The following is a 25,077-nucleotide window of genomic DNA, read 5'->3' as shown; positions in this document are numbered from 1 at the left end:
TTCTTTTCTTTCCAACGCTTTCTTGTCCAGATCTACTCAGATTTTAAGAACAGTCTTGGGACCTTTAACGTCAATGAGCTCTGTATTTCTGTACACTGTGAATGCTTCGATGAGCAGGAATAGCGGATGAGACTACTGTTGGACTTCTAGAGGAGCCCAACCCTCTCTTGAGTTGAACTTGCAGTATTATATTAAACCTAACTCCTCTGTGAAAACTTCATTTCCAAGCTTGAGAAGTTAAATTAGTCCCTGTATAGCAACTTTAACAATCTCAATACATTTTAATGAAGATGTCACAAATACCTGTTTGTATTTTATTGCTTTATTCCCAGAGTTGGTGCATACAAAGACTCGGTGTGCTTCCAAGGGAAGCTTCAGTTACCAAAACTAAACCAGATCAAATGTCACAAGTTATGAAAAACAAGCAATTATTAGCACTCATAATCGCTTAATCTTCCTGCGATCCTTCTGGATTAAACATTCTATCGAAATATTGTAAAAAAATGCATATTGCGATTTCTTAAAGCCCAGGGTGATGTCTTCAGATTGCATATTTCATCTGACCAACGCTCAAAAACATAAATATGTTGAATTACCAACCATATAAAACTAAGAAAAGCAGCTCATCACAATTTAGATGCTGGAACAAGATGATATTTTTGCTTAAAAAAAAAACATTTTAAGTAATTCATCTGGTGCAGATGTTCTGAAATAATAAGCTTGTCTTGTGCAAGAGAGATGTTCAATCAAATCTCAGGTCATGTCAATGCCACACAGCGGTTTGTGGAGTGGATTGCATTGGAGTTAATATTATTGCATCCACCCATTTTAAAGTCAGGACTCAAATTGAATACACACGGTCTTTAGTAAACAGTATGTCGAACCACCATCTTCATACATTGCCTGACTGATCCAGTCAGACCGTGTTCATAATACTGTTGTCAGCTGCATCACAAGCTCAGGAGTTAATACAAGTAGATACAATATGCAGTTATGTTGCAAAGCCCGTGAACAGAATCCCAATGTGAATCTGGTGTGTGCTTCACCACAGGCATATAACTCCATCCTCTACAAGTGGATTGATTTAGAGGAGGCGGTTTTCCTAAATATCCAACATATTCAATATTATTATTATGGATCTTGAAATCACATGAATCTGATGACATTCACAAAACCGCTATCATTAACTTGATTGTGTTCAAAGCAAAGTCGTGCATACAGTGACTTGCACTGCCTGACAGCTCAGTGAAGGATCTCAGAGACAACTCATAATGCATAATTGCGTTTAGTAAATGTTGAGCAAACTGCTTAGAATTCAGCTGATTTCAACTCGCACAGCATGAGGCATTCATACACGCCTCATGCCTCCGACGGGATGATTTGCAGTCTCTGTGTTAGTGTTATTCCAAAAATGGCTCTTCATTGCAAAAGGTAAAATGCAAAGTGTGCGACTGAATTCAAGAGATAAAAGAGAGGCAATCGGGGGGGAACCAGGAGGAATATTATTCATGTAATAAGGACAACGCATGAAATGGTAATAACAGTAAATATTCTGTTCTGTTAGTGGTTACAATTTGCTTAAAGGCAGAGAATCTCCAATATTTCCTATCATTACTGTGAGCAGAGTTTCTTCCACAGAGAAACAAACAAAAGCATGATGTAAATACTCACAGCGGTGAAGAAGCTCCTCTTCTCCTCTCTCCCCTTTCTCCCCATGATTAGCATTTCAAACAGTCCTTGTTTTGCATCAGAGCTCCATGCTTGTGTGCATGCCATCACAGCCTTGCAGGTGGTGGCCTGTCCAACCAGCGGAGTTGAAAATAACTGTGTGTGTGTATGTGTGTGCGTACGTGTGTGAGAGAGAGAGTGCCTCTTTGTGGTAAGGAGTAGTCCAAGGGGATCTGACCTCTTTACAAAGCTCAGAGTAAGTCTACGGGACAACATTGTTTACAAATGCTACATAATCATAAATTTCTCAGTATTTGTGGTATTTTCTGCTTTGATCGGCGGAGACAGTCATGAGCAAGTGACTGGATTCACTCACATTCTGCCTCCTGAAAATCCACAAAATCTCTTTTTAAGTGTCTGCCAGCAGGCCCATCCAAGCTTTGATTGAGTGCATCACAATGTGCCCAGCATATCAAGCGGCGGAACAATCCTACAGACTTTGCAGGAGCTGCCTGTTTGGACAGGGAAAGGGTGATGCGCCATTTTATCTTAAATCAGCTGTTAATAGATTGTCCACTCCGTGGGATTAACCCTAACTAAAATAGTGTTCAAGCTAAATGGAAATTAAAATAATGAGTTCCTGCAGTTTAAAAGCACAGCAAGGAGATATCTAATTAAATCTACATTGTTCTTTGCTCTATCTGATGAGCATTCGCTGTCCTCGGAGTCCAGAGTTAGTTGAGGTGACTGCAGCAGACCGGGACAGGCTTGTGCTGATTAGATGGAGCTTCTGTCGTGCTACCGCGCCACCTATAACAAAAACATATATACAAGTGCAACATGTCACAACTCTGGTTTTTGTTTTATAAAAATAACGTAGAGGTATAACACATTTGTATTCAGCCTATAAAGTAATTAACTTCCCCAGCACAAGCTACAACATTAACATAATGTACATTAATGCATCAATAATTATAATCCCAAAATATGCATTATTCTGAAATGGGTCATTCTGCATACTGAGTACTTTCCCTCTTGGTACTTAAAGTTTATTTTAATGTCTATATTCTTGCGCTTTTACTTAAAAGTCCAGAGTGGAGGATTTAGTAGCGGGATCGATCAGTGAGGTTGCAGATTGCAGAAGCGTGTCGGAGAACTACGGTGGCCTTCAGGTAGCGTGAAGACACAAAAGGCCCTCTCAAGAGACATAACCGTCTTACAAAACATCTTAGATATGATATACCTTTTCTGCCAATAGATCCACCTAAATCCTACACACTGCTCCTTTAAGTAAGATTCTGAATGCAGAACTTTTACTTGCAACAGTATTTCCCTAGCTACTACGAGGTACTATTATTTTGTGTTGATTTTGTCTGTCCCCGTGGACAAACAATTTTGGGTTTCTAAATACCAGTGTGCCCATAGAAAAACTCTTGTATTGCATTCATTTGTTCATTAGTATAATATAATGGGCCACATGACTGCTGCTAGTGGGGCCAACTTGTCTCTGTTTCACTGTAAAATGTTTCCCCCAGGAAAATGTATGCATAAAACCATTCAACAAAAAGGCAATTTATGAGAAAGTGCATTTCTAAACGCAGTGGGGTTTCCTTGGGCCGTCAGATTTAATTACATGGGTGTTACTTTCCGGTATTAGTTTACAGATTATTTCATGTTTGTCCTCTTGGCCCCATCATTCACCAGATTATAACTGGCTTGTGTGAGCCGACTGTGCACGGCGTAGAGCAAGGGTGTTGATATGGCCAATGGGAGCAGTGATTATGCTGGATTGTGGAATCATTCAGCATCAAAGGAGAGATTACTAACATAATGTTTTATGATGAGCATTCACGAGTCTGTCGGCCCCTGTTTTGCACAAGTGGAACGCAATAAAAAAAGTAGAAGATTCACCGAATGACTGCATTTAAGCGTCTATAAATACCATGCCTTTAAACTAAAGCCATTTTGTATTCTGGATGTTGTACAGTATTGTTGCAACTGTGAATCAGACTAATGCAGGCCTAACCTTTGTGGTCTTTACTTTGTTTCCAGAGATGCATGACCAACCAGTGAGGTCGGGCAGAACTCGGCACTCTTCCTCATCAAGACACGGCGCCATTTTACACCACCACTTCTGACGAACAATGGAGGCTGGAGAAAAAACATGCCACAGCCGAAGGTCACTTTTGAGACGAAAGGACTTAAAAAAAGACTTGTTTCTAAAAAGAAAAAACATGTCACACTCTCTGGTCCTTGCCAGCCTCAGTATCAGTGGATGTTGGTGACACCTATGAACCTGACTCTACTTTTACAAATAATATATTCCAGTCATGTCAGAATATTTCTGGTCGAGAGAGGTGGAAGAGGCTCCCTCTAACATTACCTTCAACACAAGAGGGCAAAGCCCTCGTCGTCCCCGCCACCTGTCCTGGGAAGCAGGAGCACTTGACTGTTTGAGAGCGTTCCTCAATCTTGTTCTTATTGCAGCAACGATGAGCGGCAACCACTTCACAAGTCCCTGTCCTCTCCTGCGATGACCCTGAGGATGAGAATTTAAAGAGAAAAGATGACCATTTTTAGACTGTGTTTGGTAGGTACACAGTCACTTCAGCCTTTACAGTTGGCAGAATTATACTCAAATTGTAATGATTTCCAGTTTTTTTTTAGATGTAACATTGATTAATAAAGTAGTATTTGTATTACACTAATTCAGATGAAAGAATAAGTAAAGTCATAAAATACAATGTTGTATGTTTCTAAAGCTACAGCACCACCAGGTGGATAAAAAGCATCAACACTCATGTCACAGTGAAGGAAAAACACATTCCAATGTCAAAACATAGTAGCAGCAATCGCCATGTTCAGCTGCTTGATTCAATGTTTCAGATTTGTGAGAAAAGAGAATTGACCTGAATAAACCGCATAAACAGAAATGTCTGTCCCATGCCTGCTTCTGCATGAGTTCACCGGAAAAACAAAAAATATTGGTGAATATTACATAGCTGATGGTTTGTGCTGATACGCTTAACCTGAACTTCCATTTGAAGGGGTGCAACAAAGCTGAAGTAAAGTAAAGTGAAAACCCCATGCATGCATATTGCTAATTTAGAACTGAGGTGTCTATGTGGCTGCATGACTGGCTACACCTGCAGGAGGGGAAGGTCAATTCATAAATAAAGTAGGCTTTAAAATTGGACTACAATCAAAGTAGATTTTTTTTTATATCCCAAAACAAGGACAAATCTTAAGTGTAATGTTGGAGGTTGTGGCAATACATTTACTTAAGTGCTTACTTAACTACACAATTTAGAGTTTCTTTCATTTAATCCCACTTTATGTGTCTACTCAACAACATTTCAGTTGAAAATATTGTAGCAACCAAACAATAGATATATTATGAAATACAATAGAATAGCATGGATTATTGGTTCCCAACATGTTCAGCTTGTGACCCCTTACAAAAAGCTAACACATGTAAATGTGGGTTACATAATCTCACAGTCTCTCCTTGAAAGAGGCCTGAACCCTAAATTGTGAAATTGCTGGATTACAGCATCTATATATGATTATACTTCGCTCCTAGTGAAGACTTTAACTTTTACATTGTGATATTGGTACTTTCTTTTAATGAGGCTGTATTTAGCACTCTGAATATTAATATAGAAGCAAACAATATTTGCTATGTTAAGATATAGTGGAGTAAAGTCTAACTGAGCAAAGAAGAAGTCACTTTCTCTCTAATTGACGAGTGCCGTTATCTGAACTTCTCCTCTGTTGACATCGCCAGGCAAACACTGTTAGCTCTCTCAGAACTTTGGCTGTAGTTAGCACTGTTGATACCGTTAGCCATGAGACGACCGCCATGTTGAGAGCCGTTGAGAGGCAATCTAACTGCTCCTATCTCTGATCTTGCACCTTTAAGTAAAGGACCATAATAGTTCATCTACCACTGCTTTAATGAATCAATCTGTCTCGCATGTGATACTGCAAATGTTCAGCATGCCACTAACATTATACTGTGCCAAATCATGGCCTATCAAATCCCTTGTACAGCATATGAACATAAACATTTCTGCCTGTGGTTATCTGTTGTACCACCAGGCTCTGAGTAAACATGAAAAACAACAACCTCCATTTTAATTCCTGTTTCTAATGAGACGCATAGTGAGTTTCAGGTTCTTGTTGCTTGAGCTGAACTCTCTACCAGGCGACTCGACTGGTGACCAGGAGCCATAATGAGTCCCTCAGGGGAGTGTGACTGGTCTGGTTGGGCCTCACACTTACCTGTCTGTCCTCGGGAGCTTTGGTTGCCAGTGGACACAAGCTGGCTGCACAAGCCTACTATACTAAGGAGCAGGAGGCCCCAGTGTAATGGTCCGGCCAATGTGTTCTGCTTCATATTGCCTGCACAGACAAAGAGGTTCACGCACTGCAAAAAACACAAAATCTTACAACGTATATTTGTTTAATTACTAGTCAAAATATCTCATAACACTTAATATGAGACACCATCAGTGAACAAGTAACATTTCAATGAGATACTTTTGAGCATTACAGGCGTATTACAGGCTTATTATGACACACAATACTTCCAAATACGAATGAAATATAGCTAAAAATGTGTTTTCCCAGTTAATTCAAGATCTATGTTTTGTGAAAACCCTAAATATTACACCCTATTATAAGACATGATTGTAATAAGTGAATTTTCCCTTCTTCTATTTGCAGATTTTGTTTTACTACAAGCAAATAAACCTTTGTATTCAGTGTTTTCCTATTTTTGAAGTGGCCTTTTCCCCCCACTACGCACAGTAAATCAGAATTAAGTCAATAGTTTCCCTGAAGTCTGTGATCAAAAAGTATACGTATCATTCCATATATTTGCTCAATTGTGACTCATACATCACTGAGCTTCACCAAGACAAATCAAAGAAATCCCAACAAGAGCTTGATCAGAGGCTTGACTTTAGGGGCAGATGGGTCTTTGCACTCAATTCTGACTCAGATTATCCCTTCAGCTGTAAACATGTCTGCACTTAAAGTTGAATTCTCCCCCAAAACAACTTGTTTTCCACATGAGTCAAAGAAAAACTGGGACGTGCACTTTTATAGCAAATTACATCAATAACAAAAATTGAGCCGCAGATTATTTTCAATAATAAAAACAAATAAATAAATACAGTCCTGCACAATTTTCCCAGAGCCCAAAGTCAGAAGAAACATATCAATATTTAATTTACAATGATGTACAACAGCAGCAAATCCCTACATTTAAGAACCGTTAACATTTAATTACAGAATAAACAAGATATAAAAAATAAAACCCAATTGATGTTTTGCCAGTGAATATATTAAATAGCTCTTACCTCTGCTCGGGTTATTGATATGCATGATGAGCCGCTGCAGAAGCCTACGTCAGTTTCTGGATTAGCATCATGCATACTATACACATGATGATCCTTTTCATCAAGGATGCAAAAAGTTTGCAGCAGATATGATCCTCCAGTTTCAAAAGTTTTCTCCCTCAATCCAGAGAGAGGGAGGGAGGGTGGGAAACGTCGCGAGACCCCCCCTTCCTGCAGCTGAATAACGCTCCAGCTGAGGTACCAGTCAACACGTCAACACGTCCGCGCGCACTGGGAAGCTGCGCTTTCACACTCCAGCTCCTCTCCTCTGCCTGGGGGACACCTTACCTTTCAGGCGGGATGCGATGTGAGAGATATGTTGGTCTGTGAACACTCCGCCGTGCAAAGCCTGCCAGCTTTTCCCGGCAGGGAAAATTAAAACGCAATCAAGACAGAAACCATCTGTCCCCACGGACAATACGCGGCCACTTTCATTAGCGCCCTAAGAAGCTTAAAGTGAGAATTGACATCCTGTCACCCGGCGGCCAGAGGACACAGCCCTGCATCTGGAGGCGAGGCACGAGCTATTTCATGTGCTTTCTTTAAAGCTCATATTTGGAAACAGACTTTTTATATTCATGCTGTCACGTTGGCCACACACACGTTGACTTGTGTGTGTTTTGCACAATTCAAATTTAGCGTACTCAATTGGGCCTGACTAGAAAAGTACAACAATTATTTCAAACAGATTTGTAATTTCTCAGCGATCCATATGAAAATGAATAGGACAATTTGGGAAATTTGCTTATAACCGAGAAGTTTAATTGATACTTCTCTAGCACTTTAAATCTGATATGAAACGTTTTTTATTTCAACAAATAAAGCATATATTTGTTATTCTAATCTTAATAATCAACCTCCTTTCAAGTAACCATTGTTTTATGTATTTGTTGTATGTGCTGTGGGTGTAATCCAGCTGCTTTTAATACATTTTAAGTTCTTAAAGATAAACATTTAAGAGGCACAGTTGCTTCTAATTGGAGACAGATGACAAAATACATCATTTCAAAGAGACTTTCTCTACAACTATGATAATAAAACTTTATTAGAGCATAGTGCACATCATGTTCTCATTTGATTGACATGGGATAGAGCTACAATAGAAGTCCAAACAGAGACAAATACATCAGGAAGTAACCGTTACTAATAAAAAGACCTCAGCCATCTTATTTACATTATCATATCAAGAGGGCTACTGCAACATCGCTTTGCGTTCAGATTCAAGCCGACTTCAGTTTCATACTGAATGCTCAGGTGGTGAAATTGAGCTTGAAGAGAACCGTCTGAGGCGTGGTGACGTCCGCCACAGCCAGCTCCTGTCCATCCGACAAGCCCAGCTCTGCATCGGGAAAAAGAAGCAGCATTAAATATGATTTTATCATGAAAGTCAGCGGCTGCAGGTCACTGGACAGAATGATTGGAGTACCGCTGCTTATTACCTTTCAAAGTCTTGCAGAGGTTTGGCCTTGTTCGCTCCTCGATGGACTTAATAGACTTGAATAAAAAAAAAGGAATCGTAGTTTAATCATAGCTTTTTATGAAATGTGGGTGAACAAACACCATGCGGCGTTCAAGTATTAAATAGGCTGTTTATCACCTGCAAATACAGCGTCTTATTCTTCCCCTCCAGAGTTGTGGTGATAGCCGGGGATTTCATTTGTCTGAAGAAAAAAAAACATTTTAAGTCATTATATCTCCAGAAGACGCGTTCCAAAATGTTGTTTTCTAGATACTCACAGTGAGGCGTTCTCTGTAAGATACTCTAAAACCTCCTGTAATTTGGCAGAAGAAGGGAATTGGAGATCCTGAGGCACCTGGCTGCAAGCTGAACAGTTTTCCTGCCGATCAAAGATGATGCAGAGAAAACGGATTATTCTCTGTATGGAGAAATGTTACATTGACACATTTCACTGCTGACACTCGGGCATGGCAAACCTTTCGTTCGGCTTCAAAAGTGTAGGTGTACAGTCCATCCACGTCATTGAAGACCAGGTAATTGTTTAAAGGAATATACGCACTGCAAAATGAAAATAGGATGTCAAGTCATTCATTTCACAAATCAATTTAGATGAGAAATAAAGACTCGTCATTTGCTTCTGACCTTGTTGCAATTTTAAAAACTTCAGTGGCACAGGCAGCTATGGAGAACAAAGACACAATTAGGTCCAGTCATCCATCCATCTATTTTAGACTGTTTATCTTGGTCGCGGCGGCAGCAAGCTCAGGAGGGTATTCCAGACGTCCCTCTCCCCAGCAACGCTTTCCATCTCTTCCTGGGGAACCCAAAGGCGTTCCCAGGACAGATGAGATATATAATTCCTCCAGTGAGTTCTGGGTCTACCCTGGGGACTCAGCTGGCTCTTTACGACACCAAGGAGCAGTGACTCTGCCTCCAGTTCCCTCCGGATGTCTGAGCTCATCGCCCGCTAGGCTGAGCCCAGGCACCTTTACGAAGGAAGCTCTTTTTGGCCGCTTGTATCTGGGATTCTTTCGGTCACTACCCAAAGCTCATGACCAAAGGTGAGGGTAGAAACACTGGTACACGGAGAGCTTTGCCTTCCAGCTCCTTCTTCACCAAAACAGTAAAATGCTCCATTTCACCCTCACTCTTGATCAAGACCCAGAGATACGTGAACTCCCTTTGGCAGGGGCGGTAACTGATTACCATCTACTGTCTTCAGGGTGCAATCCACTATTTTCCGGCAGAGAACCATGGCTTCAGATTTGGAGGTACTGACAATAACCCGACCGCATAAAGTCTCATTCCCCGGGGAAAACTCTCAACACAGGGGCTTGTGGGTAACCCCACACCGGCACGCCGCCTCTCACCCCAACCACCTCCGGACAAGGATAGCGTCCAGAACCTCTCCGGGAGTTTGGTTACAGAACCAGTACTATGTCTGGAGGTGAGCCCAACTATGTCTAGTTGGTACCACTCCCCCTCCCGCACAAGCTCCGGTTCATTCCCCGCCAGAGAGGAGTCATTCAACGTCCCTAGAGCCAGTCAGCGATGCCAGGGGTCGGCACGCCTCCATCCCCGCCTTTGCCTGCCGCCCAGTAAAATCTAGTTAGGTGACTTGTACAATTGTTTAAGTATCATATGTAATAAACCCCTCCACCAAACAGCAATTGTCCAATTAAATCAATCACATTCACTAGCTAGCTAGCTGAAGCTGATCCAATCTGCTCGAGACAGTCGGGAGCGCACTACTCTGCCTCTGATCAGCTTATCCATGACATAGAATAGAGAGTAAATATCCCTCTTGTGAATTTGGAAGCTTTTACGTGCCTTACAAAAGAGTGTTGCTAACAAGTGGATAACTGATAGGACAAAATGCCATCACGCCGACGAGTACGTTTCACAATGCACGCAGTACATTTCTGCAAAGATGTATTTGACATTTAAATGAATATTTCCCTTCTGTCAACATCTCTGAACAGCTACAGCCTCAAAAACATCTGCGTGCCATACCAGCAATAACAGCATTAGTTGATGCCACAGCAGGAATGATCCTCTTCACGACTCCTGTGGAACAAAAACAGTTACTAGTTTTATTGCAGCACACATTTAAATTAAATGAACTGACTGACATACCACATTAGTGTTGAATATATTTTTGTCTTATAATTCACAAGTTCACCTTGAGTGAGTCGGTACGTCACTCCTGTAATGTTAAACTGTGCAGCTCTCTCTTGGGCTCTTTCAAACACCCACTGGATGTGCTCGGGACTGTCTCCATCTAAGCTGGTCTCTACTTGAGAAAAGCATGTAGTTATCGCTTATTGTAATAGTGTACACAGGCAGAAGGTTAAGTAATGTGATCAGGTGTGTTAAAGTAAGATTAAAAAAGTGAATAATTTAGCTTACCTCCAAATGGTTTTTCTTTGGGCCACTGTAAGATTTGAGCATATTCGATGCAGTGTTCTGGTAGCCTCGGCATTGACGCAATGGTGCACATGGGAAAATTAATCTGTGGATAGTACAATTAGCGTCAAGCGTGCGGCCCTCTATAATGTCAAAACTATCAAATAAAAGCTTGAAGACATTTTTTAACAGGTTTATCCATGACATTTATAACAATAATAATAATATTTTCATAATTTATTTGTGTTTTGCCAAGATCTGTGATGCAGAAAAGTCACTGCTGTGCTGCTTTTGCACTTCACCTGTCTGTATGTAACAAGTTATCCCCAAATGTTCAGTTGCCGGTTCTTTTTCTGCCCAGTGTGGTCGCTATTACTGCTTCTGTTTATCTTTTTTTTTTTCACCAAGCAAACAGCTGTTGGTGCAGATGGAAATGTGAAACAGCCGCTTCTGAGCACCACCGATGCTTTTCTCCCACCCAAAGGACAAGCCGAACAGCAGATGTGAACGCTTTTGTTAGAAGCATATAGGTTGATTAACTATTCTGTTATATCAGTCATCCATTAATAACAGAAGAACTGATCTATATGAATCTTTAAAATGAAACTAGAAGATAAATTGCGGTTGAAAAGAGTACCTGTGGCGGGTACAGCTCCAGTGTGCAGTCGATGCACGCCGTCATGCCGGGGAGAATGACACGGGCGTTTCCTTTGAAGCCCTCCGTTCCTCCGTCGATGAGCGGGATGATGGAGCTGGGGTCCAGGACTCCGTCTTCATAGCTCAGGAGGGATATCTAGAGAAAGCAACGTCAATCATAACTCCCCACACATTGCACTTATACCCTCCTCATATGCAACGGTACATCAAGCGAACGCAACACTCAAATCTCTCTCTCCTACCAGCATCCCGTTCATCCAGCGTCTGGCAATGATGGAGTCCAGTCCACAGACGATGATGTGGAACTCTGCAGAGAAATGAGCATTTAAAACCTCTGAGTTGTTTACTTGGTAAGCTCCACAGATGCATAGATCTTGTAAGAAAAACACTTACGCCTGTAGAAAGAATCATCCAAGTCTTGGATCTTTTTAAAGTGACTGCATGATATGAATAAGGAATAAAAATCATAGTCAAGATTTTTTTTTTACACTGTAAACTAGAGCAGAGTTGTTTTTCAGATGTAAAAACTGTTGCCGCAAAGGATACGGGGACACTTTACATCCAGGGATGCGACCGTTGATGAAGCCGGCCGCCACTTCTGCTTTTGGTCGCCCAACATCTTTGGGTCTGAATAAATGCATATAGCCGTTATTAATATAGGACGCATGAGATGCTGAATGTAATCTGCATTTGGAACTGAAGGTTATCAGACTATTACATCACACCATGTTATTTGATAAGCATTACGTACATAATTAACAGGAATATTATAAGAATGTTGTTGTTTTTATTTCTTAAGATCTTTTTATTATATATATTTTTCACCACAAACAGCATTCCTCAAATGTTTAAATCCTGTGAAAACTCTGACGTGGAGGAAACAATAGAGGTGGAACCAACCTGAAAAGAAACTGCCTGTTGAGGTTGGACACATCAATGGTGTCCATGTCAACCACATGGATGAGGCGAAACCCAGACAGGGCCTAAAGCACAACAAGCCTGTGTGAGAACGTATCTAAACAGAGTTTTTGTTTGCTCCGCTCATACAGTCGTACATAAATTCAACACAGATAAATGCTATTTCATACCAGATTTTTGAGGAGTTCACATCCAAGCCCTCCTGCTCCAATGACCAGAATCTTGCAAGTCTCCAACAGGAACTGTAGAGACTGAGATGAAAGAAACACCACATTAATAAATACTGTGATCTGTAGTATCTCCATCAGACAGCGTGAAGCCACAAGTGTTATTGCATGTTTCAGTTTAACAGTTGACAAGAACGCTCTCTGTTTCCATTAAAGTATTTCTAAGATACCTCAGTGCTTGGCTCAAAGTCAGGATGGGTGAACGGGCCGGGTCGCTCCAAAAACTTCGTTACATGATTCCACCGGCCGTCCCAGTCGCAACCACCGTCCCTGTGTCCACCATCTACAGCCATTCTGGAACCCAAACACACCATGACATACTCAACTAGCACCATGACTTAAATTAGTACATTTCTCCCTCTATTAATGCCATGTAGCCCATAGTATATGCATTTTTAATTTCCAGCAATGAAACAAATGCTGTGTTAATAACAGTCATGGGGATTAATAAATCTGTAAACACAGATGAAAGAAGTTTAATGAAAAAAAAAAAAAAGGTTTTCATCTGCTGTGCAGAAATTACAGCAACTGAACAGCTATTGAGCACTGATTTTGGATAACCCAGCAACCTGCAAACACTCTAAATTGGTCATGAGTCAACATCACATGGATTGGAACATTGTGTGTTTTTGCTAATCTCTTGAGATCACATAGCTTAGTTGTCAAAGTCTCCGACTAGTGATTCCCAACCTGTTAGTCAGGACCCCCATATGGGGATGAGAGATGGATGTAAGGGGCCACAACAAGATTAGCTATGTAGGAAATAATACAATAACAACTCAGTAAACATACAATAGAGATTACTTTTTGTTGATGGGTCATAGCCAACAAAAACAGTGATGTGACTAACTGAATGCACTGCAAGAACTGTATCATACACATGTGCCATGTCACTATTCCGTAGTGATTGTATATACAGTATACACTAATATCTTTACAGTATACTGTTTTTGCAGCTTGAATATAACACATCAATATACTGTGTAGTCTAGTGTTTCATACCAACATCTAATTTGAAATTCCACAGTCCACTAAACTTTGTTTTCCTCTGTAATTATTTACTCTATGTTGTCCTTGTTCATTGCATTGTGGGACATTAGTGTGCAACTCATTCATGAGTGAAGTATATATTATAATGACTTATTCGAGTTTACTCGGTTGTCACTCTTCACGTTTGAACACACAAACATACTCAAACCCTGTTTATGATAAGTAGGAAACGTTAGTGTGGAATTGGTAACGTTTACAGCTGCAATGTGCTGGTTATTCCGGATGTGTGTCGCATGGAGGATGCAGGACCGGTGCAGTGCAGTGCGGGGTCTTTGCATTATGTTTGATGCTGTGCATGGATACATTGTGTCAACGGATGAATGGTACAAAGAGCTAACTGGGTCATTAAGTCAATGTTTATTTGTCGTGTCTCCTGGTCCAGCAGTCGCAAACCTGCTGCCAGTCAGAGACCTTTATTTAGCATTCGTCACTAACTTCTCGGTCACGTCCTCTATTCGCCGTCTTTTCTTCTCCCTGGAGGAAGAAAGTAAAACAGGGTTCAAGCATGCCGAGTCAGCGGCAGAATGCGCCGGTTTAACGACGGTTAAATCATGTTTCATCCATTGAGACTTACGGCTCTTCGGCATCCGCCATACTTTCACGGTCCCATTTCCCCGATTGTGTCTGCTGTGTTTCCGAGAGTCAGAGCTGCGCACAGCAGCGCAGAGCACCCATATAGGGACATAGTTTTGTTATTAATCTTCTCCTCACCCAACCGGTGTCCATAAATATATTGTCCATGAAAGGTGAAAGTGCCGTATCAGATAATATGTGAATGTAGAAAAGACACACTGACACTGTGTAGATTAGATAGATAGATAGATAGATAGATAGATAGATAGATAGATAGATAGATAGATAGATAGTATATATCTATCTACATGATCTATCTTAGATCTTAGATAGATCATGTATTATATATGATATAATATGTAATTTATATAGGACACAGTGCCTTATTTCTCACAAGAAAATGTGGGCAAGATATTTCTGTATTCATTGTTGGCACAAAAAAAAAATCGGATTTATAGATAGATAGATAGATAGATAGATAGATTGATAGATAGATAGTATATATCGATCTACATGATCTATCTTAGATCTTAGATAGATCATGTATTATATATGATAAAATATGTAATTTATATAGGACACAGTGCCTTATTTCTCACAAGAAAATGTGGGCAAGATATTTCTGTATTCATTGTTGGCAAAAAAAAAATCGGATTTACACACATTTAAAGACAATTTAATCTTCTTTTGATAAAAGGTTATGTTTTCATGACTATATTTTGTGTTTCTTTAATATGTATCAACAACCCCCAGTGGAGGTTTATTTGACTGTTTACATTGTTATTTAAAAAACGTACATTGCCTATTTGTTTCTTTTAACCTAAATGTTGTTATAGTGTGTGCTAAAGATTTGCAAAGAGTGCCTTTGTATTCACTGGAGCAGCTTTTCTGCTCCACACATCTGGAACAAGGTCCCTGAAGGCTGCAGGTCTGCTGAGACCCTTAGCTCCTTTAAATCCAGATTGAAGACTTTTCTGTTTGCAGTTGCCTTTATTAAACCAGTTTCAAGGATTTAAATAAATTCCTGCATCTCACTCCTGCATTTTATTTCCTAAACTGCACTGCAACTTGAATTCTATTTTTTGATTTTTGATAGTTTGTTAATGTTTTAATGAATATTCCTAATTGTTTTTAAATCTTGTTTTCCTCTGCATTATGCTTTGATGCGTTTAATGCTTGTATGTGGAGCACTTTGAATCACCTTGTTGTTGAAATGTGCTATACAAATAAACTCGCCTTGCCTTGCTGCGCATTCTAGTACGCAACTGTCAAACTCTCAAAGACACTTCTTCGATAATCAAACTCTCGCGAGATCTTGAGCGAGAGCACGGCTTGACGTTTGACTTCCTCCCCCCTCCTCCTCCTCCTCCTCCTCCGGGCACAAACGGCGATCAGCTGGCCCTGTCAAAATATTACGCAGCGCGTGCGTCTGTGTTTGTGTTCGTGCGCCGCTTCGCCACACGTTGACGACATGGCAGCCAAGATGGAGCTTGCGCCGCTCAGACCGTGGGATGATTTCTACCCCGGACTGGACCGGTTTTCCAAACCCGACTTCGGGGATTTAACAAAGTGGAACAACAGAGTGATTAGTAACTTGCTGTACTACCAGACGAATTACTTCGCCGTGGCCGTGGTGGTTTTCCTCATCGTCGGGTGAGTCCCATATGCTGACGGAGGGTTAAGATAGCATCTGTAGCTCGGTGTTTAATTAGCCTGCATACCGTCAGTCCACACGGGCTATATCTGTGACGTGTGCTATCGTTGCGCCAACAGCTGGCTTCCTCTTTCATTAATAAACGTTCAACATTCGCTTTCTCGGCCTTTAGCGGTTAAGCTAGTGACACATTTTCTTTCTAAATAGCTTCGTATTCCCTCAGTAGCGACGCTTAGCTAGCTTAACGTGTGTGCAAATGCTTCATATTGTAAACCTAATTTACTGGGCCTCTTTATTTTTTTAAGTGTACGTTACTCACCAGGATTTTGAAATATTTCTGAAAAACCTGTGGTGCTCGAGTTTCTACTATAGTCACATCTGACTGCTGCTAGTTGGTCCTGATTTTTTTGTTTTTGCATGTTTCAAGTTTGGTAGTTTTTCTTTCCATAGAGTATAGCATAGGCCTTCCTTTAGGCATCTGCCATCCTATGCTGACCAGGATGTTGGCTATTGTTTCATTGCCACCAGGTTGTGCTATTTAAAACGTTGCTTTCACTGCAATATGCCACTTTCTTTTTCCACTATGCAGGTTCCTGAACCCATTTGGCATGTTTCTGGGAGGAGTCGTGGTGTCTCTGGTCTTCATGGGTTCCGTGTGGGCAGGAGAGAACCAGGCCATGGTCAAGAATTTCAAAAAGAAGAACCCCACTCTGTTCATCATCGGGGTCATGGCCACCAGTTACTTTCTGCTGTCGCTGTGTGGCGGCGTCATGGTCTTCATCTTTGGAATCACTTTCCCATTGCTGTGTAAGTCACAGGGTTTTCTGTTTACTATACTTCCTATATGCCGGTATAGAACACCACATTTACTGTCCCCCATTGTATTTGATTGTCTGAATTCTGAGTGTAAAATACTTTGGTGACTTAAAAAAAATCCCACAATGATCACATGATAACGTTGAATTGCTTTTCCAACATCAATAATGAACATTCAAGTTTGACATTGTTCTATCTAAAGCAAAACCTGGTAAACTAAAGACACGTACATCACATTATAGAACTGGGAAACATGTAGATGTGAGTTGTTCTTGATTGTATTCTTTAGGTTCTCGCACTCCAAGTTGTAATTTAAGGGCATGGCTCCTGGAAAAAATGATTTAGTTATGAGGAATCTCACACACACATACTTCTTTCTCTTTGTCTGTATCTTCTACAACACTGTGATTTTGAAACACACATAAAAAAGCATCTGCTAATTTTGGGTGATCAAATAAGTTTCTTGCATTTAGCTTCACAACATTTTAATTTAACAGATGTGACAAATATTGATTTGCTCTAGAAACTATGGATACTTTTTAAACATAATAAGAACTGCAGTGCTCGGCCTAATCTAAATACAATCTTGGCTTGTGATCCGTGCGCTATATTGGAAACACATGTTGGCTAATGTTGTATGATAAACTGTTCAGGGTATAGTGAGTCACACAGGGACGCATAACTGAGGTTTCTCTGTGGGTGAACAAGCTTTTCCAAGTGCTCTCTCATTCTGACTCACTCTAGGGATTGAACAGCATGTACAGCATAGTATGCATTCACTCATGACACAGTTTGCAAAATAAAGTCAGCATTACAGGGCGTGGTATACTGTAGTTCAGAAGTATAGTTTGGGATTTGCTTCAGCTCTCTAAATACATTTTGAGTCAGCGGACTGGTCCCGATAATTGATGGGTTGGCTTGTTATAGCTAACGTAGCAGCTTTGCCATCATGGCGGACTGATGAGGCAGTTTGATCGCCCCCCCAGGAGGCCTGCCCACCGCAGCCCGTGTTGACGCGTTGCTATGGGTTGTTGATTTGGACAGAACTACATTTACGGGCTGATGTCATGCATTCAGTATCTGTCGGCCATGGGAATAAAAGACCTTACACCTGCTTTCAAGTCTGAGTTGCCACAGTATCGCATTTTGTTTTCTTATTTCCCGAGATCTATTCCCGAGAAAATCATCATCATCATCATATAAGACACTTCAGTGTGTCATAATTGTCACATGATATAAATACATTGCTGTTGTGTTCCCTGTAGTGATTCTGATCCATGCCTCTCTGAGACTGCGCAACATAAAGAACAGACTGGAGAACAATATTGAGGGTGTCGGGCTGAAGAAGACCCCCATGGGCGTCATCATGGATCTCCTGGATCAGCAGGAGGAGCAAATGAACAAGGTTCGGGATTTCCTTGAAAGCAAACTGAAGAAATGAGGCTTGAGCCAAACATGTGCCAAGGGAAGTCAGTCACACAGTATGAATTATTATTATTATAATTATTATTATTATTATTATATCCATAGCACACTCCCATGTGTTGAGTTTGTATCCCCTCTATACAATTTAAAGTTACTGATGTTTGCATTCCCATTAATTTGTATCCATTTGGTTTACTTTAATCTCTCGTATGTTTGTGTGACTTTACTAACAGATAGATAGTAAAACATTTTAATAAAATGTGCACAATCACAGCGTGGATTGGATGTTAAAAGGTAGTAAGTAGGCACCAAAGGTTACCAAAGGTCATTCCTGTGTCAAAACATTTTCCAAAAACAAATCATGTCCTTTGTTCCACATGAAGGCTTGGTATTTATTTTAGAAAAATTAAGCAGAATGTCAAAACACACTGTCTAATGCTGTTATTAGTTACTAATTAGTTTTTTTCCAAAGAAGAAATCAGATCCTTTCAGTTGGCTTCCTCAAAACAATCATGTTTAATTTACCCAACACCCAGTGAACTGTTATCGGCTTATTAAACGGCAATAACGTCCATCTTTTCACGACAGGAGCTCTATAAATACTGATCTGAGACCAGTTTGCTTCTTGTGTAGAAATGGTTATACAGCCTGACTATAAATTGTGGAGTTTAAATATTCCTGACCATACAGGCTGGCCTGACTGTATTCCTTCTGATCACAGCTATGCAGTATTTAAAATGAATGGCAAGTGCAGCTTTATTTTTTTTTTAATATATTATGTCATATGTACATGTTATTTCTGATGTCTTTTATTTTCATAATATAGCATGCAGAAATGTATAAAATGGGCTACAGGATACAAAGTAGCCTTGATATTGTTGCCAATGAGTACAAAGTATTAATTAGATTCCTATGCTAGTACTTTCCCATTCACTGTTGGAATCAAAACCCTTTTCCTTATAAAAAAAATAATAAAATTTGAAATCTGTTATGTGTTCATTTTCTACTGTTCCTCCTGATGGCGAGAGCAGTTGTTTCCTTTTGCTTCTCCACACCTGCACATTAGCTGCAGTTTGTGATACTTTCACAAATTCAACAAGTTTGTCATATATTTTAGTTTTTTATGTGATGTTTGAATCATAGAACTGGAAGTAAAACATGGTTGTCCTCTATAAAACAAATAAAGATAACGTGATTTATGTTGCAGTCATTTCCTAATTCAGTCAGTATATATATATATATATGAGACATGAATTATTCACACAATAACGTTTTTCTTGTGTTGCTTAAATCTTTCTTTGAAACAAATCAATGAATTGTAGGCTACTCCTGAAAGAAATTAAAAGCAATTCGTAGCGGCGCTGAATAGTGAACTAATGAGTATTCCCTCCAGGAGAGTGCACAGCGTTTGATTTATTTTTTTTGATGATTGCGTTCATTTTTCATGATTCAGACTCCTCTCTCTTTAAGTAATTTGTAATTTTTTTCATATCTGCACCTTTTAAGATAAATAGCAAAAAGCAATGACTTCCTGGGGATTAAAGAGCTTTTCCATTTTAATAAAAAAGACAAAGAATCCCCGGGCAAAGAGTACAATTTTTTTTATAGTAGCAAAATGCAAACATGTGGAACATGTTTACTCCAATAAATCATCTAGCATTTAATCAAACAAACCAAAAAATAAATGTTTCAGCACACCATGTGAAGAAATATATGAATTGCAATAGCCAATAATGAAAAAGGTCAAACATTTTATTGTCAATTGATTTTAGGGTCTTCTTAATTGCCATACCTTTCTTGTTACGATTTCCCAAAGACAACAACATTTAGTTTGAGAATAACACAAGAGTTGAACAACAACCAGACAATTTATTTTTATGTGAGATTAAAGTATATTTCAGTCTCATTTTGCTCAGTTGACTAGAGTAGTGGTTACAGCTTTTTTTTTTAACCAAAAATGCTTTGCACTCGTCAGGGGGTCCTCGGGCTAAAAAAAATAATTTCACAAGGGGTACATCACTGAAGAAAGGTTGAGAACCACTGAACTAGAGAATAGGTGTAACATAAAAACACAGTCTGGAGAAGAGAACAAACAGCTGCAGCTGCATTCTCAGAGGAGACTCGTTTCACTTGATTCCAGCACTTTAGGGAGCGGCACCTGCAAGAACAAAAGCAGAGATTGAAAAGATGACTTGTGTTTCTAGTGCAGTGTGTAAAAGCACCTGTACAAGCTGTAAGACCATTTAACGCATTCACATGCAATGCTCTTGTGTTTTGAGAGTTAAACACAGTCAGTAGTAACCCATTTTTTCAATTAAAAAAACCTAACTTGACAAATGTTAGTACTCCTCAGCGCAGGATCCCAACTTGATTGTTCTCACTGTATAAATTCTTGGATACTCACAGATTTCAGATAGGCCACGCCGCTGTTTTTGATCTCACCAAGGAGCTCGTCACGGGGCGTAAGGTCAATCTTAGGTGTCGATCGCCTGCGAGGGACGGGCTTTAAAGTCTTAATCACGTCACACAGGTTAGCTTTTTCCTCAGTCAACGCTCCATTGCTAGCACCCTTCCCTTTGGGAGTCTTCCTCAGTTGGAAACTCGCCCTCTCCGGTCCCTTGTTATCCCTCGGGTCCAGGTCCAGGAAAGGGTCGCGCTTCTTGGGAGTCCTCTTCAGTTGGACGTCCTTCAATGTGGTTGCCGGTTCGGCACTGTGTTCCTTGGGAGCGCTCTTGTGTTTGAGCTGCTTCTGAGGCTTTGGCTCTGGCTTCGCTGTCTGCTGCTGCTGCTGCTGCTGCTGCTGCGTTTGCGGTACGGTCCTCTGTTCCGACGACTGGGGGACGAGCCCGCACTCCTGCAGGAGCTCCAGAGGCGGTACGTAGCCGAGCATCTCAAGTAAACCAGGAGGCAGGTTCAGACTGTTCTCGTACTCCTGCATCAGCTCCCTCTGCTCCTTCATCTGCTGCTGCCTCTGATCCTCCTTCCTCAGCTGCCTCTGGCGGTCCAGATTCCTGGTCAAAAGGTTGGTCACCACCATCCTGGGCCCCGGTTGCTCAAAATGGTAGCCCATCTTCAGGAGGGTGTTGTTGGCCTTGAGCAGGCGCGAGATCTCCATCTCCGAGTGGTGACCCAACATGTGCCTCTGGTTGTGGAAGCGCAGCTCCGTGAGGGTCTCGTTGAATTGGAGGCAGCGGATGATGGCCACGATGCCCTTTCCGGTCACGAAGTTGGACTCAATATTCAAAGTCGTAATGCCGCGATTCTCTCGCAACATGTTGGCCAGGTTGTAAGCTATGTTTTCGTCAACACCGGTGTTGGCTATACTGAAGGTTTTCACATGTTTGTTCTTCTTCAAGGCGTTGACATAGTCTAACAGCATCTCTTTGGGAATGTTTTCTATGTTGTTGAGGTTGACCTCGGCGATAGAAGGGTTGTTGTTGCGGACTTTGTCGAGCGTCGACTCCAAGTTTGTCTCATTTCCTGAGGGTCTTGATGTCATTTTTATGTTATTAAACGCCAACTTTGGAATATTTAATTTGTTGATTTTTCTCTCTTCTTTCTGCGGCAGCTTGGTGTCGTTTATCTCTGCCTCCTCTGAGGCTTCTTTGGGAAGCGAAGAGTCAGTCGTTTTAATTTCCTCTTTCTCTTCAACTTGTGATGTGCTGTGTTTTGGGGCTGTGCTCTTCTGCTTTGTGTCTGAAAAAGGCTGATTGTCATCTATTTTGTTTTCTGGTACTATTTCTGTGTTGGTGTCAGAATCTACACGTTTGTTAGTATTTTCATGTTTGCCTGTGTTTACAGGTGACTTCAACCCTTCCTCGTCTTTCACATCCACCCCTTTGTCCTTTTCATCCCTCTCATCAACCTCTTCAATAATTTCCTCAATAATCTCTATAATTTCTTCTCCGTCTGTACCATCAACAGTTTCTTCCTCAATGACTTCTTCTATCGTTTCATATACCGCATTTTCTTCTGCCACGTCTTCGTGTTTCTTCTCAGTTTCCTCCCTCAAAGTTTTCTGATGAAAATAAAAACAAGAAACTAGAATTATGCTTTTTCCAAACACTACGTTTTGTTTAAATGCTGCCTGTAACGTTCCACAAGTAAAGGGTTATGATTTCTAAAGAAATATTATTATTCCAAACTGATCTGTGCCAAAACATTTGAGAGTTTGACCTCTTACCTCACTGGGCAGCAGAGTAACAGGCACTCGTTCCTCCTCAAGCATACGGTTGGCCTCTTTCTCCCAGTGGAGGTGACCAACCAGGGATCTGTGGTCGAATGACCCGGTCGGCGCCTTCTCCGTCTGGTTCTTTTGTCTCTGTCCCACCGGTACCCTCTCATCTGGGGCAATAAGAACATCCATCTCGCTCTGGAGCTCATTAAGCTCCTCCGGTGAAAGCATAGCAAGGAGTTCATCCTCGTCCATATCCTCCTCGTTGAGATCCTCAAGGTTGTTACTGTTTGACATGTTTGCCTAACTTCTTTCTTCTGTTGATATCAAAAGGTAGGACAACTTCTGTCCAGTCTACGACTCAGAGCACAAAGAGCAAACTGAGAAGCCCCTGCCTTTGACTTCAGCTGGGATGTGGAGTCTAAAATTAAACCCAGTGAACAGCCTGGAAGATATTTAAGTTACAGCCGGGGAGACATGCTAACATTCTTCTTTCAGCCCCTAAACCCAGCTGGCTTGGCCATCAGGATCTTTGGGATGACAGTTGCTTCAAGCAAAGGAGAGTTTAAGATTGACAGCAGCAGGTGGGCTGCTGGTGGGGTGACGGTGTGCAAAGCCTCCTGTGCAAGTGCTGCACAACAAACACATGAGACTGAGTCAGAAGAGGTCATTAAGAAGTAATGTGTCATCAGGGAAATGGATACTAACAGTTGTAGTTTTTTTTAGATCATTACTCAAGGCACAGTTTTAATTACATTTAGGATCCTATAAAAATATTAAGATTATTGTAATTTTTAAATGTGTTGAATTACCTGTAATTGTCATGGCAAACTTTTAAATGATTGAAAATATTTATAAATATTCAGGCAAAATAAATACATTTCTTGGAAATTTAAAATGTTTTTCCAATGTATTTAAACAAACATTTAAATAATGGCATTATTACCCATCACAGACAAAACAATCAAAGAACACATGGCAAAAAAAACAGCTATGTTAAACAAAAACATGTACACTAAAATATTTGGGTATATTACTTTATATACAAATAAACAGTGACGTCCGAAGCTTCGAACGTCACTGTTGCTTCACGAAGCGTTTCATTGGTTTAACACGTTTGACAGCTTAGTCTCTTTATTGTTTGATGTGAATATGTATTTGGATGCAGTGCTATACAGATATTTAAAATTACCTTCAGTGTATGTCACAATACAAGGTTCAAAGGAATCGATTTTTGTTGTCAACTACAGATCAAGCCCCAAGCCCTTTCTAGAGACCTTGGTGAGGTCTGTTCAAGTAGTCGTATCAACCCCAAATGAGTTCTAATACTTGTTATTTTATATATATATATATATATATATATATATATATATATATATATATATATATATATATATATTTATATATTTATATATATATATATTTTGATCATGACTATGAACATCCAGCATGATATGAGCAAGATTTCCCAAAAATGCCTCCTTGAGTGTTCACCGAGTTTTTCAAACTGTATGGTGCAGGGCCTTAACAACATCCCACATAATAATAAGACACCTTTTTGGAAAGATTAGGACCTAAAGAATCGGAATGTGTAAACAATCACAATAAAACAAAGAATTGGGGTGTTACAAAGGAGTTTCAGTCATAATACTGTGTTGTTCGGTTAAAAAATGGAAAAGTTATGGTCGGATTGGTGCATGCTGGGTATGCAACTGTGCACAAATTTCGGTTTAAGACGTGTGACGCGTTCTAAGAAACCCACTACGACCACGGAAGCCGGCGCAGTCGAAAATGTCGACGGAGAAAACCAATATATTACTAATATACTACACACAAGGATCTATAATGCTTTATTAGACTCCTACAAGCTCGTAGGGTTACGAAGACGTGTCTTTTATTAAAAATCTGACTTTGTAAACTAATTAACGATCTAGTGAAACGTTACAGCCGCCGCCCTGAAGTGACGGCGAGGTTACGTGGTTTATGTAATTACATTAACGGTAAGTTTAATTTTTTCTGAGCTGATAGAAGGCTTTACTGTATTTCAGCAATGTAAATGAAGTTCCGGAGATCCTTTAGGTAACGTCACTTGACTTATTTTTCTTTTTTCTTGTCCGATAATGGGCGCCACAAGGCTTGGGTCTAAAAAGGTTAATGGGCAAAAATGCTCCCGGGGGTGAAGGTGCTTTGCTGTGTGAGAGAGGAAGAAGGACTTTTATTTTCATTCAACCTCGACTGCCCTAGCTGCAGTGCACACCAACACATGTGAGCAGTCAAGATGGCGCTCTGTTGTTCTACCGAAATCACGAGTCCTAATGACTCAATTCAAAGCAGTACGGCTGAAGCCTCAATAGAAGAGAGATAGGGCTGGAATAGTCTACATCCAACACTGCAAAACAAATGTGTTTTTTTACAAAAGTACTGCAATTGTTGTGATCGTCCTACAATATTTACCACAACCACCCCACTACAACCACCACTGTCACAACATCCGCCGCGACCCTATCTGAATAACCTGAAAACTGAACTCATGCAAACCCTGTTGACCCAAGAACGTTTCATAACTGTGCTCATCAGATAGCCCACGCCCACTCATTACAATTGAGTGTGAAGTCATTGTGTTCTTTTTAATTTTTAATCACAGT

The 25,077-nt window shown here is 40.5% G+C and overlaps 4 protein-coding genes across 6 annotated transcripts; 1 reads left to right on the top strand and 3 right to left on the bottom strand.

Annotated features, from left to right (window-relative positions):
• Window positions 1–3,516: 3,516 nt before the first annotated feature.
• Window positions 3,517–6,067, bottom strand: LOC306743923 (chemokine-like protein TAFA-4; the record flags this gene model as incomplete). The annotated part of the gene is made up of 4 exons (XM_079226486.1): window positions 3,517–3,534; window positions 3,695–3,819; window positions 4,052–4,207; window positions 5,953–6,067. 4 exons carry the CDS (start codon window positions 6,065–6,067, stop codon window positions 3,517–3,519), a joined length of 414 nt encoding a protein of 137 aa, XP_079082612.1.
• A 2,033-nt stretch (window positions 6,068–8,100) lies between these two features.
• Window positions 8,101–14,400, bottom strand: LOC306743445 (NEDD8-activating enzyme E1 catalytic subunit-like). Of its 3 annotated transcripts, none has more exons than XM_079225953.1 (18): window positions 14,365–14,400; window positions 14,226–14,264; window positions 12,911–13,034; window positions 12,684–12,764; window positions 12,496–12,578; window positions 12,142–12,222; window positions 11,989–12,032; window positions 11,838–11,902; window positions 11,576–11,731; window positions 10,942–11,044; window positions 10,715–10,828; window positions 10,546–10,599; window positions 9,175–9,211; window positions 9,009–9,090; window positions 8,811–8,911; window positions 8,671–8,734; window positions 8,513–8,567; window positions 8,101–8,412 (listed from the first exon to the last, which is right to left on the bottom strand). In XM_079225953.1, the coding sequence occupies exons 1-18, from the start codon at window positions 14,382–14,384 to the stop codon at window positions 8,324–8,326; spliced, it is 1,392 nt and encodes a 463-aa protein (XP_079082079.1). In that variant the 5' UTR covers window positions 14,385–14,400; the 3' UTR covers window positions 8,101–8,323. The 3 variants fall into 3 exon arrangements, with proteins under 3 accessions (XP_079082079.1, XP_079082080.1, XP_079082081.1); XM_079225954.1 differs by having other exon boundaries at window positions 10,715–10,825; XM_079225955.1 differs by lacking the exon at window positions 14,226–14,264 and having other exon boundaries at window positions 14,365–14,388.
• Window positions 14,401–15,834: 1,434 nt separating this feature from the next.
• On the top strand, window positions 15,835–19,246 carry LOC306743212 (PRA1 family protein 3-like; the record flags this gene model as incomplete). The annotated part of the gene is made up of 3 exons (XM_079225707.1): window positions 15,835–16,016; window positions 16,607–16,824; window positions 18,099–19,246. 3 exons carry the CDS (start codon window positions 15,835–15,837, stop codon window positions 18,272–18,274), a joined length of 576 nt encoding a protein of 191 aa, XP_079081833.1. The 3' UTR covers window positions 18,275–19,246.
• Window positions 19,247–19,843: 597 nt separating this feature from the next.
• Window positions 19,844–22,780, bottom strand: lmod3 (leiomodin 3 (fetal)). The gene is made up of 3 exons (XM_079226759.1): window positions 22,442–22,780; window positions 20,663–22,276; window positions 19,844–20,416 (listed from the first exon to the last, which is right to left on the bottom strand). Exons 1-3 carry the CDS (start codon window positions 22,727–22,729, stop codon window positions 20,369–20,371), a joined length of 1,950 nt encoding a protein of 649 aa, XP_079082885.1. The 5' UTR covers window positions 22,730–22,780; the 3' UTR covers window positions 19,844–20,368.
• Between the last annotated feature and the right edge of the window lie 2,297 nt (window positions 22,781–25,077).

This window comes from Taurulus bubalis, assembly GCF_910589615.1.
Source record: "Taurulus bubalis genome assembly, chromosome: 11".
Taxonomy (NCBI): Eukaryota; Metazoa; Chordata; class Actinopteri; order Perciformes; family Cottidae; genus Taurulus; species Taurulus bubalis.
Note: the sequence above shows the minus strand (reverse complement) of the source record. Positions and strands in the feature narration are given on the sequence as shown.

Coding starts and splice junctions, on each gene's coding strand:
- lmod3 (XM_079226759.1), bottom strand. CDS start 22,729: ATGTCAAACAGTAACAACCTTGAGGATCTCAACGAGGAGGATATGGAC. Junction 22,277..22,441: donor TTACTCTGCTGCCCAGTGAG/GTAAGAGGTCAA, acceptor TATTTTCATCAG/AAAACTTTGAGGGAGGAAAC. Junction 20,417..20,662: donor GCGTGGCCTATCTGAAATCT/GTGAGTATCCAA, acceptor TTGTTCTTGCAG/GTGCCGCTCCCTAAAGTGCT.
- LOC306743445 (XM_079225953.1), bottom strand. CDS start 14,384: ATGGCGGATGCCGAAGAGCC. Junction 8,912..9,008: donor CTTTTGAAGCCGAACGAAAG/GTTTGCCATGCC, acceptor TTTGATCGGCAG/GAAAACTGTTCAGCTTGCAG. Junction 8,568..8,670: donor ATAAGACGCTGTATTTGCAG/GTGATAAACAGC, acceptor TTTTTATTCAAG/TCTATTAAGTCCATCGAGGA.